General features: G+C 44.0%; 2 protein-coding genes across 4 annotated transcripts in view; one reads left to right on the top strand and one right to left on the bottom strand.

Annotated features, from left to right (window-relative positions):
* Positions 1–9,329, top strand: part of tmem65 (transmembrane protein 65) — a 39,619-nt gene extending 30,290 nt beyond the window's left edge. The window contains exons 5-7 of the mRNA XM_085446324.1: positions 3,757–3,799; positions 4,900–5,005; positions 5,473–9,329. Coding sequence (XP_085302450.1) covers positions 3,757–3,799; positions 4,900–5,005; positions 5,473–5,583 — 260 coding nt within the window. The 3' untranslated portion in view covers positions 5,584–9,329. The remainder of the gene's footprint in view (positions 1–3,756; positions 3,800–4,899; positions 5,006–5,472) is intronic.
* Positions 9,330–12,566: 3,237 nt separating this feature from the next.
* LOC146682391 (protein MTSS 1-like) overlaps positions 12,567–19,388 on the bottom strand; it is a 68,503-nt gene continuing 61,681 nt past the window's right edge. For 2 of the 3 annotated variants that reach the window (XM_085446323.1, XM_085446321.1), the window contains 4 exons: positions 18,256–18,486; positions 16,705–16,872; positions 16,380–16,536; positions 12,567–16,018 (listed from right to left, as the gene is read on the bottom strand). In XM_085446323.1, coding sequence (XP_085302449.1) covers positions 15,366–16,018; positions 16,380–16,536; positions 16,705–16,872; positions 18,256–18,486 — 1,209 coding nt within the window. In that variant the 3' untranslated portion in view covers positions 12,567–15,365. The remainder of the gene's footprint in view (positions 16,019–16,379; positions 16,537–16,704; positions 16,873–18,255; positions 18,487–19,388) is intronic. The other variant, XM_085446322.1, reaches the window with a different exon arrangement.

Here is a 19,388-nt window from a genome sequence, read left to right as displayed (position 1 = left end):
TTAAATACAGAAAAAGGAGGACGATGTCACAGATGGTGATCACGGTACTTTTTAATCTGTTATTTGGATGCTTTAGCTGTATTCAAATGTGGCTCAGATTCATCTTTACAATTAAATAAGTATGGGAGCTTACTTTAAATTAAATGATTAATGGGGAAATTAGGACATTTTATCATGATAAAAGTTTAATCAAAAAAAGTCCGGATAAAAGTCCGAGCATTAATCGAGAGTTTCATTATTGTGCAAAAATGCACTTTGTTCCAAAACTCATTGAAAAAAGAAAGAAGTCTGCTGAGTGTGGGAAACATCAGGCTGTTTACAGAAGATAAACAATCTCCTGCGTACTCACCGCGCTGCTTCCAAGCACCGGGCATCCGGTGTGAAATGTTGGTCAGATCAAACATGTGGATCAAAGTAATGAAGTTGATGAGCCGTGCGATGAAGATATGGGAAAAAGCTGTTGAAGAGAGGCGGCTGTCAGCGAGCAGCGGTGTGGCTTCATGCTGAGATGTGAAGTTTGAGGGTGAGGCTGGAGGAGTACAGAGAAGGAGCTTCACTGTGACGATGGTACTGCGTGAGGAGGTCAGAGTGGCGGAGACGTATGTGAGGGTGGTGCAGGACAGGTATGAGGACTAAGAGACGGTGGTGAGGTTTAACGTAGTGATGGACAGGCTGATGGATGAGGTCAGGCAGGAGTCTCTGTGGACTGTGTGCAGGTAACACTGATCTGTAGTGGTGAGGGATGCTGATGCTGGAGCTGCCAGGCAGGAGGAGAGGAAGACCTCACAGGAGCGTTTAGGCATTAGGAGAGAGAGCAGCCAATAGGAAAAGGAGAAACAGTCTCAGCAGACGTCCAGTTAATGCACTGCTGCTAAATCAGACCCAGTGTTTTATCAGCAGCACTGACATCATCAGTGAGAACGCCACTGCACTGGAACACATGAGTGATGGTTTCAGATGTACATGATTCATGACTCCTTATTCCATTCATCGTTTTCCATTTCCTGCATTTCTGATCGTCTTTGATATAAGAAATTACACTTTGCTTATTTCTCTGGTTTTTGAGCTGAATAAAGAATTTCAAAGTGTTTTAACGCCGTGAAAAGCAGAAGCAGAGTCTCAGCCTGACTTCTTGTCACACTTCCTGATGCGACTAAGACGAGTGCAACCTCGACTCACTTCCCTGTCGATGCACTTTTGGGTCCAGAAAAGATCAGATGAAGCTTTCACTGAATTGGGAAGTTTGTGCGTGTGTGTGTGTGTGTGTGTGCATGTGCATACTTATTTTCCACCCTGATTTACGAATAAATTCTTTACAAATCCTACCATGTGAATTCATGGATTTTTTCTTCACATTCTGTCTCTCACAGTTGAAGTGTACCTCTGGTGCAAATTACTGACCTCTGTCATCATTTTAGGTGGGGGAACTTGCACAATCGGTGGCTGACTAAATACTTTTTTGCCCCACTGTATGTGTGCGAGTGTGTGTGTGTGCATGTGCGTGCATGTATGTGTGTGTGCGTCCGTGTGTGTGTGTGTGTGTGTGTGTGTGTGCATGTGCGTCCGTGTGTATGTGTGCATGTGCGTGCATGTATGTGTGAATGAGTGCTTGTGTGTGTGTGTGAGTGCACTGCACAGCCACTATCAACTCCAACATCATTGTGAAGTTTGCGGACGACACTACAGTGGTGGGTCTTATCACCAACGGTGATGAGACGGCTTACAGGGAGGAGGTCAGCGCCCTGACCCACTGGTGTCAAGACAACCATCTCACCCTCAACGTCGCAAAGACAAAGGAGTTGATAGTGGACTTCCGGAGGTGCAGAGAAGTACACACCCCCATCACCATCAGCGGCGCTGCTGTGGAGAGAGTGAGCAGCTTCCGGTTCCTTGGTGTACATCTGGCTGAGGATCTTACATGGTCAGTACACATAAACAAAACAGTGAAGAAGGCGCAGCAGCGCCTCTTCTTTCTCAGGAGACTGAAAAGATTCGGCATGAGCCCCCGCATCCTCAGGACCTTCTATCACTGTGCCATTGAGAGCATCCTCACTGGATGCATCACCAACTGGTATGGCAACAGCACCGCCTACAACTGCAAAGCTCTCCAGCGAGTAGTGCGGTGCTCTGAACGGATAATTGGAGGAGGCTTCTCTCCCTCCAGGACATCTACAGGAAGCGGTGCCTGAGGAAAGCGGATCATCAAGGACTCCAGTCACCCCAGCCATAAACTGTTCAGACTGCTTCCATCAGGAAGGAGGTTCTGCAGCATCCGGTCCCGTACCAGCAGACTGAGAGACAGCTTCTTCCATCAGGCCATCAGACTGCTGAACACTTCATAGACACCTCAGCTTCACTACTGGAACTTCAACATTATGCACTCCACACTGTATATAAATGCCACTTGTTTTGCACATGTCTCAACTCTGTATATTTTTATATATTTTATTTATTGTTGACTCTATTTAATTTGTAAAATATGTGTATGCACACACATAGAAAAACATTTAGTATACACATCCAGAAATTATTTTATTTATTTTATTTTTTTTGCATATACTATTATATATTGTACATATATTTATTAGTTTCAGATGTAGCCATTCGTATATTTTGCCTGTTTACATTCTTGTATTTTGCACAACTCTGTTGCTTGTGAAGCTCGCACACAAGAATTTCACTCACATGTGCTGTACCAATGTACCTGCACATGTGATGTGACTATAAAAGTGATTTGATTTGAGTGCGTGTGTGCATGTGTGCGTGTGTGCACGTGCGTGTGTGCACGTGCGTGTGTGCATGTGCGTGCATGTAAGTGTGCATGTGCGAGTGCATGCATGTATGTGTGCGAGTGTGCGTGCGTGTGTGTGTGTGCGTGCGTGCATGTGCGTGTGTGCATGTGTGCATGTGCGTGTGTGCATGTGCATGTGCGTGTGTGCATGTGCATGTGCGTGTGTGCATGTGTGCATGTAAGTGTGCATGTGCGAGTGCATGCATGTATGTGTGCGAGTGTGCGTACGTGTGTGTGTGTGCGTGTGCGTGCGTGTGTGTGTGCGTGTGCGAGTGCATGCGTGTGTGTGTGCATGTGCGAGTGCATGTATGTGTGTGTGTGTGTGTGCATGTGAGTGCATTTATGTGTGCATGTGAGTGCATTTATGTGTGCGAGTGTGCATACGTGTGTGTGTGTGTGTGTGTGTGTGTGTGTGTGCGTGCATGTATGTGTGTGTGTGCATGTGCGTGCATGTATGTGTGCGAGTGTGTGTGTGTGTGTGTGTGCATGTACGTGCATGTGTGTGTGTGTGTGTGTAATGTGTCAGGCTTAAGTTGTGTTTGATGGACGTCAGCACAGCAGTGAGCAGATTTCCTTCAGAGATTTTGGCGCCTGGCCTCCCAGAGGAACTTGATGGTTATCAGATTTCTGATTCAGTCTGAATAAACCTCGTGTTTCTGTGAGAGTCTCAGGAGGAGTTTGGTTTTTCTGAAACTATAAAGCTTCTTAAAGTCTGTTAAAGTTCTGGGAATGAGAAGATGACTTAGGAGTGTCTGAAAGAGATCGATACTGTTCACAGAAATCACAAATGACGCCGTTATTTTCATAATTAGATATTAAGATCTGCATAAATCAAATCATTGAGTTTCACAAATCCTCAGCATTTCTTTTCTGTGTGTCTGATGCATTTGTGTCTGTCACTGTGCTCGCTGTTGTTCTTTGTGAGAGCAGCAGAAACCAAAGTGTGTGCCTCTTTGTGTTTGCAGCGGCGGCTCTGGGGAACCTGGTTTCAGATCTGGCGGGGCTCGGGTAAGCAGCATCTTTATAAACGGCCTCTGAGGCTTTTCGGTTTATTCTGGGCGAACTGTGTGAAGTCTGTTTAAAGCAAGTTAGAACTGCTCAAAGATTTCAATCAATGACGTGAAGTTTGTCCTGTTGTGTTTCTGTTTTTGTAGTTTGGTGATTTTTTCTGTGTTAAATACCTTTTATTTTCTTATTTATCTGTAGTAAAAGGTTTACACTGTAACTAAAGTCTGACATCATCTTTGAAAGGACGGTTTTGTGTTGAAGAAGGTGTGCAGTCAGCAGATGTCTTCACACAGGAGATGTGAAGCTTCTCTGTGTTTCAGTTTTAATCAGTCTGAATGAAAAACAGATTTTTAGCTGTTGATCTGATCTGGTTTAGTTTTAATCGTTACTCCGGCACTAAAACATCCAAAAATACACACATGTTATGAGCTCTTCCTGTTTTCCGGGTTTGAAAATGAAACTGTTGAGTGTGTGTGTGTGTGTATATACAGTGTTTATGTTAACAGGATCTTCACTTCAGAGGCTCAAACTTTGCTGTTCGGCCTTTTTAATTGCGCTAACAGTTGTGCAGAAGAAGGCTAGCCTTATCCCGAGTGTGTAGTTCAGCACAAATGTCGAGGCAGAATCACCTGGATGAGTGATGAAACATTTCTCCCACTGAAAACGCTGAAGCCACATGAACAGAACAAACTGTCTGGGATTTCCTATTCCTATTACTGTGACCTCTGACCCCTGTAAGCCTCAGCTGAGCTGGGATGTGAGCTGGCTGCACGCTCCCTTTGGTTGGTTGAGCAGTTATGGAAGTTTTTACTTGGTTTGAATAACGTCTGGAAGAAGACAAAGCTGCTAAACCAGCATCCAAAGCATGCAAAGCGTTGGCACTGAATGCTGGCAAACTTGATCTGCATCGGCCCGTTTCGCAGATTTCAGTTTCTGCAGGAATTATCGCAGACGTCTCCACAGCTGATGTCCCCAAAACTGGGCAACTCGCACATGAAGGACATGGATGGAAAACCACGAGCACGTGTTTTATTTTTGGGTGAAGTGATGTCACTAAATGCCTGTGCAGCGATTAACACACATTTGTTGTCTGTGTGAAGTCTTGCAGGTTATGTGGAGGTTCTGGCCTCCAAACTGGGGATGCAGGTTCCAGATCTGACGCCCAAGCAGGTGGACATGTGGCAGACCAGGCTCAGCTCTCACATGGTGAGGTTTTTCCTTTGGGTCTTATTTTTAAATCCTCTTCATGTTCTTATTCGTAGTGGCAACAAAAGAGGGATAATGGGAAGGAAGAGGAAGCAGGAGTTCATGCTTCTTTATCTCAGAGCAAGCAGGGCGCTCCACTTTTCCAGGTTATTAAATAAAGTGTTGATTATAATCAGCTGCACTTATCACAACAGATAATGTTCAAAGGGGCGAAAATGCAGGAAGTTTGTGGTGGAGCCACATGAGTGTTTAAAATAAGGAAACAGAGTTTATTCGTATCAAACAGATCCTGTCAGAGGTGTGTAAGAGCATGAAAGGGAAGCTAAAACTACCACCTCATGAATAATCCATGTATCCTGAGATAAGAGCATCGCTGCCCAGACTTTCCGAAGCTAGTTTCACCTCTGCACACCCGACTGTTTGAGGATAACAGATTCTGATGATTTCTCCTTCGCCTCCTGCTGCAGGGTAAGGCCATCGGCGTGTCCATCGGCTGTATTTTGGGGATGTTCCCGCTGTTTTTCCTAGGCGACGACGACGAGAAGGAGGACGGCGACGCGCCATCAGGCTCCTCCTAACACGCCACTACATCTTCATAACACTGCTGATGTCACAGCTCTAAGAAAAGAAAAAAAAAAGTATTTACAGTCGGACGTTTCTCTGTCATCCTGCTCGGGCGGCGTACAGTTTGAGGGAACGTAATTGGCCGCTGACCGCGACCAGAGTTATTTTTACACCGTCGGCTCCAAGAAAGCGGCGTCTGTTGGTTCAGCGGGAGGTTCAAGCTGCGATTCTCATCGATTCTTCATATCAGTCCCATTCCCAGTGTTCTGGGCGCAAAAGCAGAGAGGAAACGGCCGCATAGTTGTTATAATCTTTATGGCTGCAGAGTCCCTGCACGCACATTTTCAGAGTAATTTATTTGCCAAAAAAGAGGAAAAGCACACAATAAATGCCAATAACGTCCACTCGTGACCCCCTGAAAGCCTGCTAGGAGTAACTAGGAGACATAATCCAGGTGATGGGTCACAGTGACGGGTTTCTGCCTGTGCAGAAAGTGTTCTAATAGTCACTGAACCACATCTGTATGGATGTATTGTGACTCATCACTAAAGGAGAAAGCATTAAATATGATTTACTGAAAGCAAAAAGATCCTTATTGATAATTCAGGCTGATTTAAAATCACGATAATGTGAAAAATCTGATGTTGTTGCAGCCCCAGTGTGGATGTGGCTCAGACTGTAAAAGCACGTCTTTGTGACACATCATCTGAAATGAGAATCTGCTCCGCCTCTGTTGAGCAGCACAAATAGAAAACTGGGTTTAATTTAGCAGCTATTCCGCTTTAATCCCACATATCAGTTTATGAATATCCAAAAATCTCTTGCTGATGTTAGCGGTTGGTCATACCTGACCAGGTGAGGCTGCAGATCTCAGTGCACTGCTCGTTGCCAGCATGACTTTATCAGTGTTTGTAGTAAAAACTTGTTTAGCTGATCTAGGTCACTGCAGGTGGGCAGCAGGTAGCCAATCGGTGCAGTGCGTGAATTTGCACCGTTAATCAAAACGTTTTAAACATTCAGTTTCATGGCTTATCGAAGGTTTGTCGCTTTGTGCTCCAACCGCATGTTTTCCAACTATTCCAGCACCACAAACGTCCACAATAATGGATTCACTCCTGGACTCTGTTCCCGCTGTCACATCACCAGCTCAGCTCTCCGTGCAGTGTGAAGCTAAAGCGCCCAAATCTGCGAGGAGACCACACGGAAGCTGGGAACAAGTGGAAATTCACAAAGGGATACGAAGTAAAGCTGCAGGAGCAGTTTCAATGGTTTTGCTGCACGCGGTGTTTTGACGCCACATTTCCTTTCACAGTTTCAGCAGTCAGAGGTTGCTTAGAATAAAAAAGGGATCCTGGAGTCTCACGCTGTGATGTGCCATATTTTAACCTGATAAAAAGGGAGATGCGGTGCTGGCGGAGACCCTGGAGAGAGAGGCCTGTGCAAAACGAACATACGCGTAACCTTGGTGCTGATTTCGCTGCTTGGCATTTAATCCAGTAGTTTTTTCCCCCCGTATCAGTATGTTAGTCGAGTTCCCAGAAATTCACATGTTCGGCTTTCCTCTCTGCGACTCGGTCCCAGGGGCTGATGGGAAGAATCGATGCTTCTCTGGTGGAACAAAACTTTGATTTCCCTCCCACAGACGGCTCGTGTAAATCCGCCCGGGCAGCTCGGAGGATGGGAAACCCTCTGCAGTCTCAGCACCGCCGGTGTGGTTTATTCTTCCCAGACATCGGCGCTGTAGCAGCGACGAGTGTTTCCCATCCCGACAGCAGAAACACGGACGCGACTGTTTCAGACACTAGCTCACGTTTCGTTTTGATCTCTGATTAATTGGAGGAACAAAAAAAAGAAAAAAGCACAAATTTTTAAACTTTCTCTTCAGCAGACACTTTATACATTTACAGACTTCATCTCCAAAAACACTATTTATTCATGAGTCAAAGCAACAAGTGTTTTGTCACGACTTGCTCTGGAAGCGAGCGGACTTCCCCGTCGAGTCGCCGCCATCCTGCAAATCTGAAAACGTGTCATCTGCTACCTCGAGGAATGATTTCTGTGTTTGCATGAACTTGTGTAGCTCTGTAATCTCGTCAGATGGTTTTTATGAGTGCTTAGAGATGTAGGAGGCGTTCAGTGGCAGCGCACACTCGGGAAACTGAAGTTTCTATTTTCAGCTCTGGGCTCCGTTCTGAGCTTTCCAAGGTCGCTCTGTATCTGTTTGTTTTACTTTCTCCACCATCTTTTCCTTCGTTCTCTCACACGGTCGCTTCACTCGCATCCAGGTTTTCCTTCTTTTTGTTAGCTTTTGTTTGATGACTTGAAGCTGCAGATGGTGCCTGAGAAGGTGCGATTCAAAGTCAGAGAAGTGGCTCAGACTTTGTCACCATTAAACACTCCAGCTGTCGACAGACCTCTAAGGTGCTTCTTATAACGACGCTGAACCCACGTCAGGCGTTTCCTCCTCTTCATCCTCAGACGCCCGCGCCCCCAGCTTCCTGTCTCAGTGTTTTGTTTGCTGCTTGATTTGGGCTTCCACAGTGACTCTTTTCTTATTGATCAGCAGCTTCATCATTTTTAGATTTAACAAACTGTCAGAAATCATCTTATTATTCCAGGAACTGCTGAGACTTACTTGGATAATTCAGATTCTCACATTTTAGAGGCAAAAATCAGATTGTTTTTGTTTCTAATAGGTGAAAATGTCTTTGCCAGCTGCTTAAAACACACAGTGAGTATTTTCAGGCTGTTAGATGTTTAGAAGGACTTCTCTTCCTCCTGCAGTCTTCTATCAGCTCATTCTACATCAGACATCTTTCCCTACGAGGTGCTCGACCTGTCACCCTGTGACAGCTGGGATAGGCTCCACCCCTCTGTTCTCTGCTGGGCTTTGATGTCTGATCAGTGCAATAATGTGCAGTTTTTGTTCAATATGTTTTGTGCAATCCAAAGCAAACTGATGGATAATTAGAGAACGTTGGCTGCGGTGTGGTTCAGCAGTTGCGAGATGAAGGTTGATCCAGGTCGATCATCACAGCATCATTATCTTGTTTTTATCAGCCTTACATTCTTCAGACGTCCTCCCGCCATCACAAGTTTCCTGATAAAAACTGTGATGTGTGGTTTTGAGTCCTGCTGTTTTTCTAGCAGATTATGAAATGTTTGTCTTCAGAGGGACGGAGACGCTTTAAGCACAAATCCCAACGCATCCTCTGAATTAAAGGAATTAAGAGCTGTGAGCTCAGACAGAAATGTTTGCACGGTGTTTTAATGAGGGTTTGGACTCGACTGCAGGAGACATTCAAGTTTGTCGTTGGATTAACTGTAAAAGCCTCGAGGGAAGTGAGCTCTTTGTCTGCCCGTCTCATTAGGACAGATTAGTTAAGTCTGAGTCTGTGTGAACCTGGTAAAACTGAGGATGCTTCAGAACTCGTTTGCTTTTCTGTCATCTCATGTTTGTGTTTATTTTACACGAGGAAAAGATTTTAATCAAACTTTTTGTTTGTTTTGCTTTTTTAAGATGATATTTTCCTTCATTTAATTGTGTGAAGTCATCCTTTGAAGCCTATAAACAAGAAGTTTGTCATGTAAGGCTGTCGGGTAAAGGAATGCCGTGCTGTGCTGCCATCTGGTGGACAGTCTGGAACAGCCGCTGCGCACTGATGCATGTACAGTATGTACCGAACAACCTGGACTGTTGAAGGATGATGTGTGGATGTATTTTGCAACATTATGTGCAATTAAAACAAAAGTAAATGAATACGAGTGTTTGCTTGTGGCTCTGCAGGTGATGCTTCACTGACCTCTCGTTCATTCATTCATTGGGGACTCCAGGCTGAGCACGCTGCTGCGAGCAGGACTGAGCTCACGCTCAGTGTTTAAAGGTCCTGAAAACAGCACGTTCATTTGAATCATGAGCTCAGACTGTAAAGCAAAGATGGATGTAGCCACTGTGAGGTCACTTTTAGCCCTTTTCCCACTCGTACCTGCTTACACAGCTCGACTGCGTTTCGCTCCCCATTACAATCGAGGACCACCTAATGTGCGTGGGGTCGTTACAGCATCGCTCTAGTCCAATCGCGTCATTTGTATGCGTGTCTCAAAACCTGCCGAGCGACATCACTGACTGGTCATGAGGTCTGCTGAGGTCGAACACTCAGCTTGGTGTTTTGAAGCAGACATGAGTATGACTGAGGATCTCTGCACACTCGCTGGATAAAGACTCATCACATCACCATCTTGGTTTATCCTTATTCTTCCGCGCTCTGGACTGCAGGTTTCTCATGAGCAGGTTCCTGGTTCAAACCCCGCCTGGAGTTTGCATGTTCACCCAGAGGAGAGATGCAGGTAAAGTGTACAGACCGAAGCATTTGCTTGAATCTATGGTTAAATATGTAGTGTGAAGCACTTTGAGTGTATATTTGTTTTATTCCTTTAAAACATTTCTGGTTTAATCCTAAGAAAATCTTGTAAACTCTCACCTGAACCCAAAACTCACTTTGTAAACTGTGCTGTGATTGCAGCCATTCCCCAGCTCTCTGTGAATGGTTCTCATGGCCATTGATCAGTGGTTGTTGATCAATGGTCATGAGAAGGAACTGAGGAACTGACCTCCCGGCCCATTGTTCCCTCACTGGGCTGGTTTCAGTCATTATGCAAATGTGCTGTTTATAAGAAAACCTGCAGTCAGCTGAGACTGAAGGAGGCAGTTGGATGATGACGAAACGTTTCTACGTCCAGATGAACAGAATCAACTCTTTGGAGATTTACTTTGTAAACATATCTTTAAATAATCATAATGGTGAAATGTTGTCATTTTAGGTCTTTATTTATAAGAACAAAAGAGTAAAACCCTAAAATAACTTCCTTATATTTCAAAGAACTTGATTTAAATCTCACCAGAACAAATAAAATCTGTCGATCGACTCGTAGACGGAAGCCTGCACGTCTTTAATTCATATCAGACGTTTCCCAGCGCGTCCTCGTCCTCCTGCTTCCTCTGGTTAAATCATTTTATCAGAATAAGAAACCTGATTTTCGTAATATTGGATGCTGATTCATTTACAAAATAAACGATGAAAATCGTGATTTGGAGCATCAACAACCTCGAATGAATAAATAGACTCAATTATTTGTCAGTACTTGATAAGTTTATTAAGGGACAATCAAAACGTCTTGCATGAAAAAGTAGGACCAAAGATAACCAATCGTTTATCTTAAGCCCAAGCTCACAGTCAAACTAAAGGTTTCCTACTTTAGCCTCATGAAGTTAAATAGAAACAAAAAACGATAAAAGCAAAGCGCAGGTTTCCCTCGTCATCAGGTGCACATCGAACGTACGATTTTATTTTACAGCCAAGATCCAACAAAAAACCGGTTTACATAGAAAAAGATGATTAATATTCAGGAACATGAAGCAGAATTTACAGAATTACAAAAGTAGTAAAAAAAATTAAATAAAAAAGGTTTTTTACTTCTAGCACCACAGGCAGGAGTGAGTTCGTCACAGCGCTGGAAAGGTCTGTAGCTGCTGCAGATTTAGGATTTTAATAAAACCTGTTTGTTTCCTCACGGTTTTAAAAAACAGCTGAAATGAGATGGAGAAAAGCTGCTGTTCTTACAGGAGCCATGCTGAGTTCAAGGCTAGTGGGAAATTTGTCAGTAAAAAGTTACATTCATGTGCCGTTACTTTTATTAAAATCAAAAATTAAACCTCACTTGTACATCGGCTTAAAGTGATTATTATAGTGAGTGAGTGATGTTAGCGAAGCTGTTGATCTCAACCTCGTTGCTGAATTTTTAACGGATTTAGTTTTTGACATTTCACTACGAAGGCGTCCGTCCCATTAGTGGATAATAACTTTTATAAATCAGAACTGGAGCAGACTTTTTACCTGACACACTGTACGCGGTTGTTTTTGTAAGTCTAATTTAAAGTCTTTTTATTAATAAGAGCTGCAGTTTGCCTTAAAATCCGCCTTTTATTTACCATCGTAAGAGCAAACTGGGGAAGTAAAGGACTGCTGTCCCAAAGTTTAGGCCTCAATCTGTGATTTATAAAATGCATTTTTCACTCTGGCTCCTCCCTCTTTAAGATACCTTTAAGCCAGCTTTCTGCTGATTGGATGGGTCCGGCAAACAGAAGGCTCAACGGCAGGTGGGTGGGGCTTAAACGTGCCGAGGGGTCTCTCTCAGTGCCTGAAAGATCTGAGAGCATAAAAAGCCGACATGAACAAACACTGACTTCATATCTGAATCTGTGGCCACGTTTACAATGAGAATCCACCACAGTACGTGTACATCTGACAGAATAAATCATAATGCTTCAAACTTACAAGAAAGATATTTGAAATATTTTTAAATAGGCTTTTTGTTGTTGTGCAATAAATGATAACTGACTAAAAATGCATTTTTTGTAAAACGTGCACCCGAGACTATGGTGATAATTAATCTAAGGGCCAAAATTCTAATTCTGATACTTTCCATAAAATAAAGTGGCTGTATCAAAATCTGTTGAGGAAATGCACGAGGGAAACCTCATAGTTATAGGAGAGCACCTGAAGGAGGAGTATCATACAAAGAAATCAAACCCAGAGCTTCTTTAAGCGTATACGGTAAGACATTAGGCAACTCATCTGAAAATGAAAGGCTGAAGTTTAAAGGGTTAAACGGACACACTGACAGCTGCTGTGTTTACAGCTCGGGGACAAGAGTGGCGTCTCAACACACTGAGGACCGGGTCGCTGGCTTTTCATCTAACTTGGTTTTTCTAACCCGGTGCGCTCTGAATGTGTGACACATTTAAACGAATCATTTTCCAGCTTTGACGGGAATTCTAACGCTCCTCTGATCCTCAGTGTGTGTCGGCCTCACTCGGATCATCGATGACAAACATCTACAGAGTCTTCAAACACTCAGCTTCATACGCTTGTTATCGCGTCAGCCACACACGACTGGATTTGTAAACCTGCACAGGAGAATAAGCCTGGATTTTTAAAAAAACGAAGCCGGCTTCGGTCGTCGTACAGGGCGTCAAACAACCGTCACACACAGCAGGAAACGTTTCTGCATCCTGCAGGAATCTAAACTGCATCCTGGTCCAGAAGAGTTGGATCAACAGAGGAGAGAAGCAGGCTAATAAATCATTATGCTCAGCTAAACAAAGCAAACGAAAGACGACATGCATATTAAATATAGTCTCGTTAATAGGTTTTATATGCTCAACAGGTCAAACGAAAAAGATGGGAATATTTAAATTAATAAATGCTTAAAGCACGTAATAATTATGTGGTGACTACATATTAGCAGTGCTATTTGGTAGAAATGGGAGTTTTAGTGTATTTCAGCTTGCTGACAGCTAAAATCTGACATGTATTAACAAGCTAGTACAGTTAAAGTATACATACGTACTGGACTTATATTCATATTAGTATGCAGCAGGGTCTGATTGTGTGCAGCTAAGAGGATCTCCTGGTGGGTCACGTCGGCCTCGTGTGGTGTCACTGTGGAGGTCCACAGGCAGCTGAGGCTCAGTGTTTTTAAAAACATCAATTAGAGCTTTGTTCTCACCAATCATTGACAGCTGTTGGTTATTTTTAATGGCATCTCTAAATTTGATGGGATGAGCTCGTGCAGTCGTGCACTAGCATCAGATCTTAATTTTTGTAAAATACGATGAGGCACGACAGGACTACTCGTAGAATCACTTTTCTAAGTGATGATATATCAAAGTTCAAATAGAAGTGGGCGTTAATAATAATTTGACTTTACTTTTGTTCATTTTTTTTCGAGCAGTCTCTGAACTGGAGACAATTTCAGGACCAAGATGAATAAGACGTGAACGGCACTCTGTGGATCAGCGTGTGAAGGATTTGACTTCATAGCTGTATAAAGTGTTGGACCTCCAACATGGTTACCACAGCGTGTCCCGCACCACCTGAAACACCTCCACACACTGAACAGTTGGTGTTTTTAGGCTAGTAAGTAACAGTTTGGGACTAAAAACAAGCTAAACTCCAAACCAGCGTGTTGTGCATCTCCTCTCTTTAGAGATTTTTATACATGACACCGTTTATACTTGTAGGCAGAATACTGGGGGGGTCGACCGACCACGTTCAGCCTTCCAAAGTGACTGTGTTCAACCGTCTTGCTCTTTCAGGGCAGTCATTTGGCATTTTTGGGAAGTCGGCTATCCTTAGACTTGTACACATTTCTGGCTTACACACAATTTAATATGTGCACACTGCACATTTCAGTATTTAGTAAAAAGTGCTAACTACGACTGAGTTATACAACATAGACCAGATTTTCTGCGTTTTAGATATTAAGCATTAAACATCAGGTCACAGGCCAATAATTTAAGCACTGACCGAGCAGTAACTTCACTAAAATAACATCCACAACTGTTTAAATCTGTGCCTCCTAAATCAGCACACTTCTATTACACCAGACCAATACACAAATCCACATGATTGTATTTACTACAGATACGCAGTAGCACAGGAGGAAACTGTGGTAGCCTCTGTTACTGCACTGCTATGGACTTGGAGTGTTGGCTGACGCACGCTGTGGCCATGCTGCGTTGCTAATGGTGTTTCTGTATTTTTGTGCATTTTTAAATTGCTCAAATTTCACAAAGTGCTTTTGACAAGCACAGAATCGCAGTGAGAGGAAATGAACCTCCAACGGCACCTTGCAGTATTGTTTTCAGCTTAGAAATTCAGAGCCGGGACGTTGTTTGGACAGCAGCCTTAACCTCGAGTTGTTCCATCCAGAGTTCCTGATCCTCTCCTGCTGCCGGGGTTTTCTTATTCGGTTTAAGAGGCAAAAGGATCATTTATACTGAGGCAAACTGAATACATGCAGGTCAGTCTACTGTAACAACAGAAAATCCTTAGTTGCGAATGGTTACACGCCACTCTTCAATACGCTGCCCTACATATACAAATCCTCTTTCAGGTGGTGTCCAAGTACAACTCTCTGTCAAACACCATACTCATGTTTGTACATAAAGAAAATCCAGCATTAAAATATGTAAGTCGTATTCAGCACACAGGCTTTTGGCACCTTTAGTGGAAATGGGAGACTACGAGGGTGTAAAACATACAAACACATCAAAATAGAAATATGTACATACAAATAATGATTTGATCTTTCGAAAATATTCCATCACTCCTCCCAGCTCAGCGTCGTCTGTCTGAGAAGTGTTCTCTTCTTCTTCTACCTTCACTTCTCCCCAACATTAGGATTTCATTTCATTTAAGCCTCTTTTTTCCTGCTACAAGGTCGACCTTGTCCAGGCGTCTCTCGGTCGTCAGGATGATCCCGTCTCCCTCGCTCTGTTATCGAAGTTGCCCTGAGGAAACGATCTCGGATCAGAGTTCCTGGCTCGGCCTCGCGCAGGAACTAGAACTGATTTTAAAGGGAGATGTGCTTAACAAGTCCAGTCAACACTTTGTGGAAAGTTTACTTAAAATTTCTCCTTGTGCACCTGTGCAGGTGAGGCTGGAGGCGATCCCAGCTGACAATGGACTCGGTCTTTGTTTGATTTAAATGCAAATATTATTACTCTTTGGCCAAACTGTGAAAATGCACATTTTTTTGTAATCACTGCTAAAAGACAAGATTTCTAAAATGATCCTCAATCAGAGTCTCTGGGCAACTTCCTCCTGTTACTGGCATCCATTTGATGTCATAGCGATTTGCTTTTACTTAGCATTAACCATTTTGTGTCCCTTCCAACAGTATTTTCAGCCAGGGACACAAAATGGCTCATGTCAAACCAACCTTTGCAGTCTCAGTGAATCATTGGTGCTGATCGGTCGTTGGTTGTCGTCTTCTTGAGCTTGACGCCTCGTCGGATGGCCACCAGAAAGTCCTCCACCTCAGCGTATTCGGTTTCCTCCAAGAGCTCTGGGAGGGGTCGACGCTCCCACTCTGATGACCGACCGCTGGGCTGTGGAGGTGGGGTTGGAGGATCCGATCCCTTGCCCATGTGCTGGATCTCCCAAGGGACAGACTTTGGTGACAATGACCCGTTGCTGCCTGGTGACAGAGGAGTGGTGGCCGGGCTTAGCGGGGTCCGCGGGGTGTTGCCGTCTTCTGACGCTGCTTTGCTGGGGAATCCAGGGTGTTCAGGCACAGTGGGAGTCTTAACTGGGATCATGGGGGGCTTGATGGGGATGGGGCCCAGGTTGAGGCCCCCGGATGGTCGTCGCAAGTTGGGTTTGGAGGACGGTGTCCGTCTGATAGTAGCAACCCCCGGGGTGATTACAGCAGAGGGGTTGGAAGGCAGGCCAGCAGTGGAAGCAGGGCGTTTAGACTGAAACATGCGGCGGTAGGACTGGGTGATGTCGCTGTTCCTCGGGATGGTGGAGGATTTATCAAAGTCTGAGGACTGCTGCTCCACCTCCTGATCTGCTCCCACAGAGTAGTAGTCACAGTCCGATACTACAGAGACCAGGAGGGGGGAGAATTTAGCACGATAACAGAATTTGTTTGAATAGAGCAGAGTCAGCTGATGATCTCAAGCATTCCCCAGATATTATATAATTAAAGTCTTTTTAATTCACGTTAACTTTAATTAGATTTTTTCTGTTTAGAGTTTAGATCAGAGCGAGATTTGAGACGTTCAGAAGAGACACAACGGAAGTTTGTTTTTCAGTGATTCAATTCAGGCTTGTTTCTGGGTCCAGTGAACATTTGAATAAAGTTAGTGCTGAGCTTAGCAGCAACGCATCCTTTGCTGGAGTTAAACTGTGAAGTAGTTTGTATTTAATTAATCTGGTGGGAGTAAGTTAAGTACGTTTACCCTGTGAGGAGATGGTGTCCTCTGAGCAGCAGGGTGTGTTGGTCTGGCTGCTGTAGCCGCTGGAGCCTTGCAGGGAATCTCTGCTGGAGCCGTGGATGTCCAGCTGGAGGCCGCGGGCCAGAGCTCTGGCCAGCTCCTCACGGGTCTCCCTGTCCACCTGTCAGAGACACACACACACACACACACACACACACACACACACACACACACACACGGGAATATGTGAATTATTGGGATTCGTCTGTCCAATCAGAATGCTCCCAGTTAGTCATGTGACTTTCTATTCAAGGACTTGTTTGGCATTTTGCTGGTCATTGTGTCCGACCTTGGGGGATGATGAAGTGTTGTTTCCTTTGCCCCTGTTTGGCTCCTCTCCTGGTGTGGTGACATCAGCACCCTGGTGGCTGCTGGGATCTGTAGTCTCTCTCCTGTCCTTGCTCCTCTTCAGGGTATTAACCATGGGCTGATCGTACGGGCCTGGTTTGGCCCAATCCTACACAGGAAGATATCATCAATAACAGTAAAATAGTTTTTTAATATTGTTGTTAATTTTGTCCATTAGTCAAACGTCCACATAGAAGCATGAACAGAGGGATGTTTCTTTTATAGAAATGACAAAAATGCTCATGTTTGCTGCTGTGAGCAAACATTTGGAAACTGTTGCAAGAACACCAGAGGTCTATGCAAGCAAACCAAACCATTTTATAGGCCGCACCTCAAAACACGCCTTTAAAAGTAGAAGCTATTATATAAACTGTAAAAATGTAAACCACAGCCTTGCAGTTGGATGCCTCCACCTCCCAGTGAAGTTGGAGTTTACAACTCAGCCACAACATTAAAACCACACACAGGTGAAATGAATCGACGCTGATCGTTTACTTGCGTCCTGGTGTCCATAAGGATTGGACTTTATCGCATACCGCCCACCTAAACAAAAACCTCCAATGACACTCCCCAACGGCAGCTGCCTCCCCCATCAGGAGAGGATACGCCACAAGAACAAGTCATTGAGGAAAAGTCCTTATATCCCAAATCCAATCAGAACACCAGAGCAGACACCCTGTCCCACAGCCCAGCGGGCCGAAAGGACCAGACTGTCACCATCCCAGAGCCAGTCACCCCACAGAACACTCGCTGTGGTCCTTATAGGTCAGAGTTGTTTTAACAGCATAACAGGGACCTACACAAAATTAGTCAGATGTTTAATGTTGTGGTTGATTCGTACATATGTACAGAAGACTTTAAATGCATTTAGCATGTGGGCAACAATTCAATTTGACATCTGAATGAACCCGTCGACAGAATGTGAGGAAACAGCTATGGCATCATGTTAAAGGCGTCTCTGTCCGGTGGGTGTTGCAGGACCGGGCTGCATTCTCAGCTTTATGAATGAAGAATCCGATTTGCCCCAAACACAACATGAAAAATCTCAGAATTATTCGAGCTTGCATTATCACAACAAGGCTACAGGCTATGAAACACTGGATTAGAAGTTATGTACATTTGAAAGTAGAAGTTGTAGTTCTCGGCTGAACAGCTAGGCTAATGCTTTTAGGTAAAATGCTGCCACCTGGTGGTGAGAGGAGTTTTGTAAAAAAGTACCTGAAAAATGGACAACCTGAAAACTCACACCTGTCACCAGCACAGGTAAGCAAGGCTCTCTGTATAGTGATAATCAATGTTGTTTTAAAGTTTAATCTTAAAGATAAGCAGGAATAAAATTAACAAAAATATCAGGTGAAACTGATCCTAAATTGAATTGACTGGAAAATGAGAAACTTTTGAGAGAATGAACTGACATCAAGAAAGAAGAGAAAATAACACACAGATCAACTCAAAGAAAAGAGGAGGACATCGGGGAGAATGAGGATCAAACCTTCCAGGACGGGACTCTGGATGATGGGATCACTCCAAGCCCCGAGGGGCTGAGAGGCAGGAACTCTCCTGATTGGCCGCAGCCTGAGCGAGACCACGGCCACGTGGGTGAAACGGACGAACAGGAGGGCGAGGAGATGGGAGAGGTGGTGGTGGTGGGAGAGGAGTAGGAGAAGTATGAAGGGTGGAGGTGGGGGTCCTGGGCTCCGTGATGGTCAAAACCATTTGTCAACTGAATGTGAATGAATGAAGAAGCAGAAACAATTCAAAAATTAAAGATGACGCTCACGACCGAGGAGTGAAAACACGAGACATGAGCGCAAAAACAGGTGCTTCATGCGGCAGAAAAAGCTAATGTTTGGGCGGCAGTGAGGTCCCAGCATTCATACACATCCAAACATCAAACATCCTGATTTATAGCACTGACGATTTCATCTGGAGTTTCTTTGAAGCAGATGATTTTTTCACTTTTTAATCAGTATTTTATTTCACTGGCCTTTCCCAGTTTCTGAGATTTTGCAAAACAATTATGAAAAGAATTTGTAGTCTTACAAAAATTCGCTTCAACTAATGCCACCCAAATACTCCCTACACATTTGTATTTCACATTTATGCATCTTTAATTGCAACAGAGTAATTTTATTCTACGCTAAAGATACTTTTACTTAAGCCAATAACATCTCAGCAAATATAATGAAAGTCGATCTTTGTTGTGTTTTTTGTTTTGGCAATTTATCCATGTGAAGCCCCGCCGGAGGAGGACGAGAGCCCTGCATAAGTTCTGATAACCAACTAAATTATGAACCATCACTGGGGACCATATGGTGATGTTCATTAGGTTTCACTGCACGTTTCCTGTTTTAGTGACGTAGCTGAGATGTGCATCAAAGTCACTCAGTCCCAACTGTGCATTCACGAGTAAATCAAACATGTCGACTCAATATTGATTTTAAAAAGTTTAGAATAACTGTTTGCCTGAGAGCCTCATCATATAAATATCTCATATATTCTGAACAGTTACCTGGTAAAATGACCAGGTAACCTGACCTCTTCACCCTGACACACTCTGACCATAAACAGACCAGACTGGGATTTCTTTGGCTTTTGTAAATGTTTCTGTTTGACAAACCTGAG

The sequence above is a fragment of the Copadichromis virginalis genome, linkage group LG22 (genome assembly GCF_057382275.1).
Source record: "Copadichromis virginalis isolate Kocher_CV1m ecotype Utaka linkage group LG22, C_Virginalis_male_GT1.1, whole genome shotgun sequence".
In the NCBI taxonomy this organism is placed as follows: Eukaryota; Metazoa; Chordata; class Actinopteri; order Cichliformes; family Cichlidae; genus Copadichromis; species Copadichromis virginalis.
This window is presented reverse-complemented; position numbering and strand designations above follow the sequence as displayed.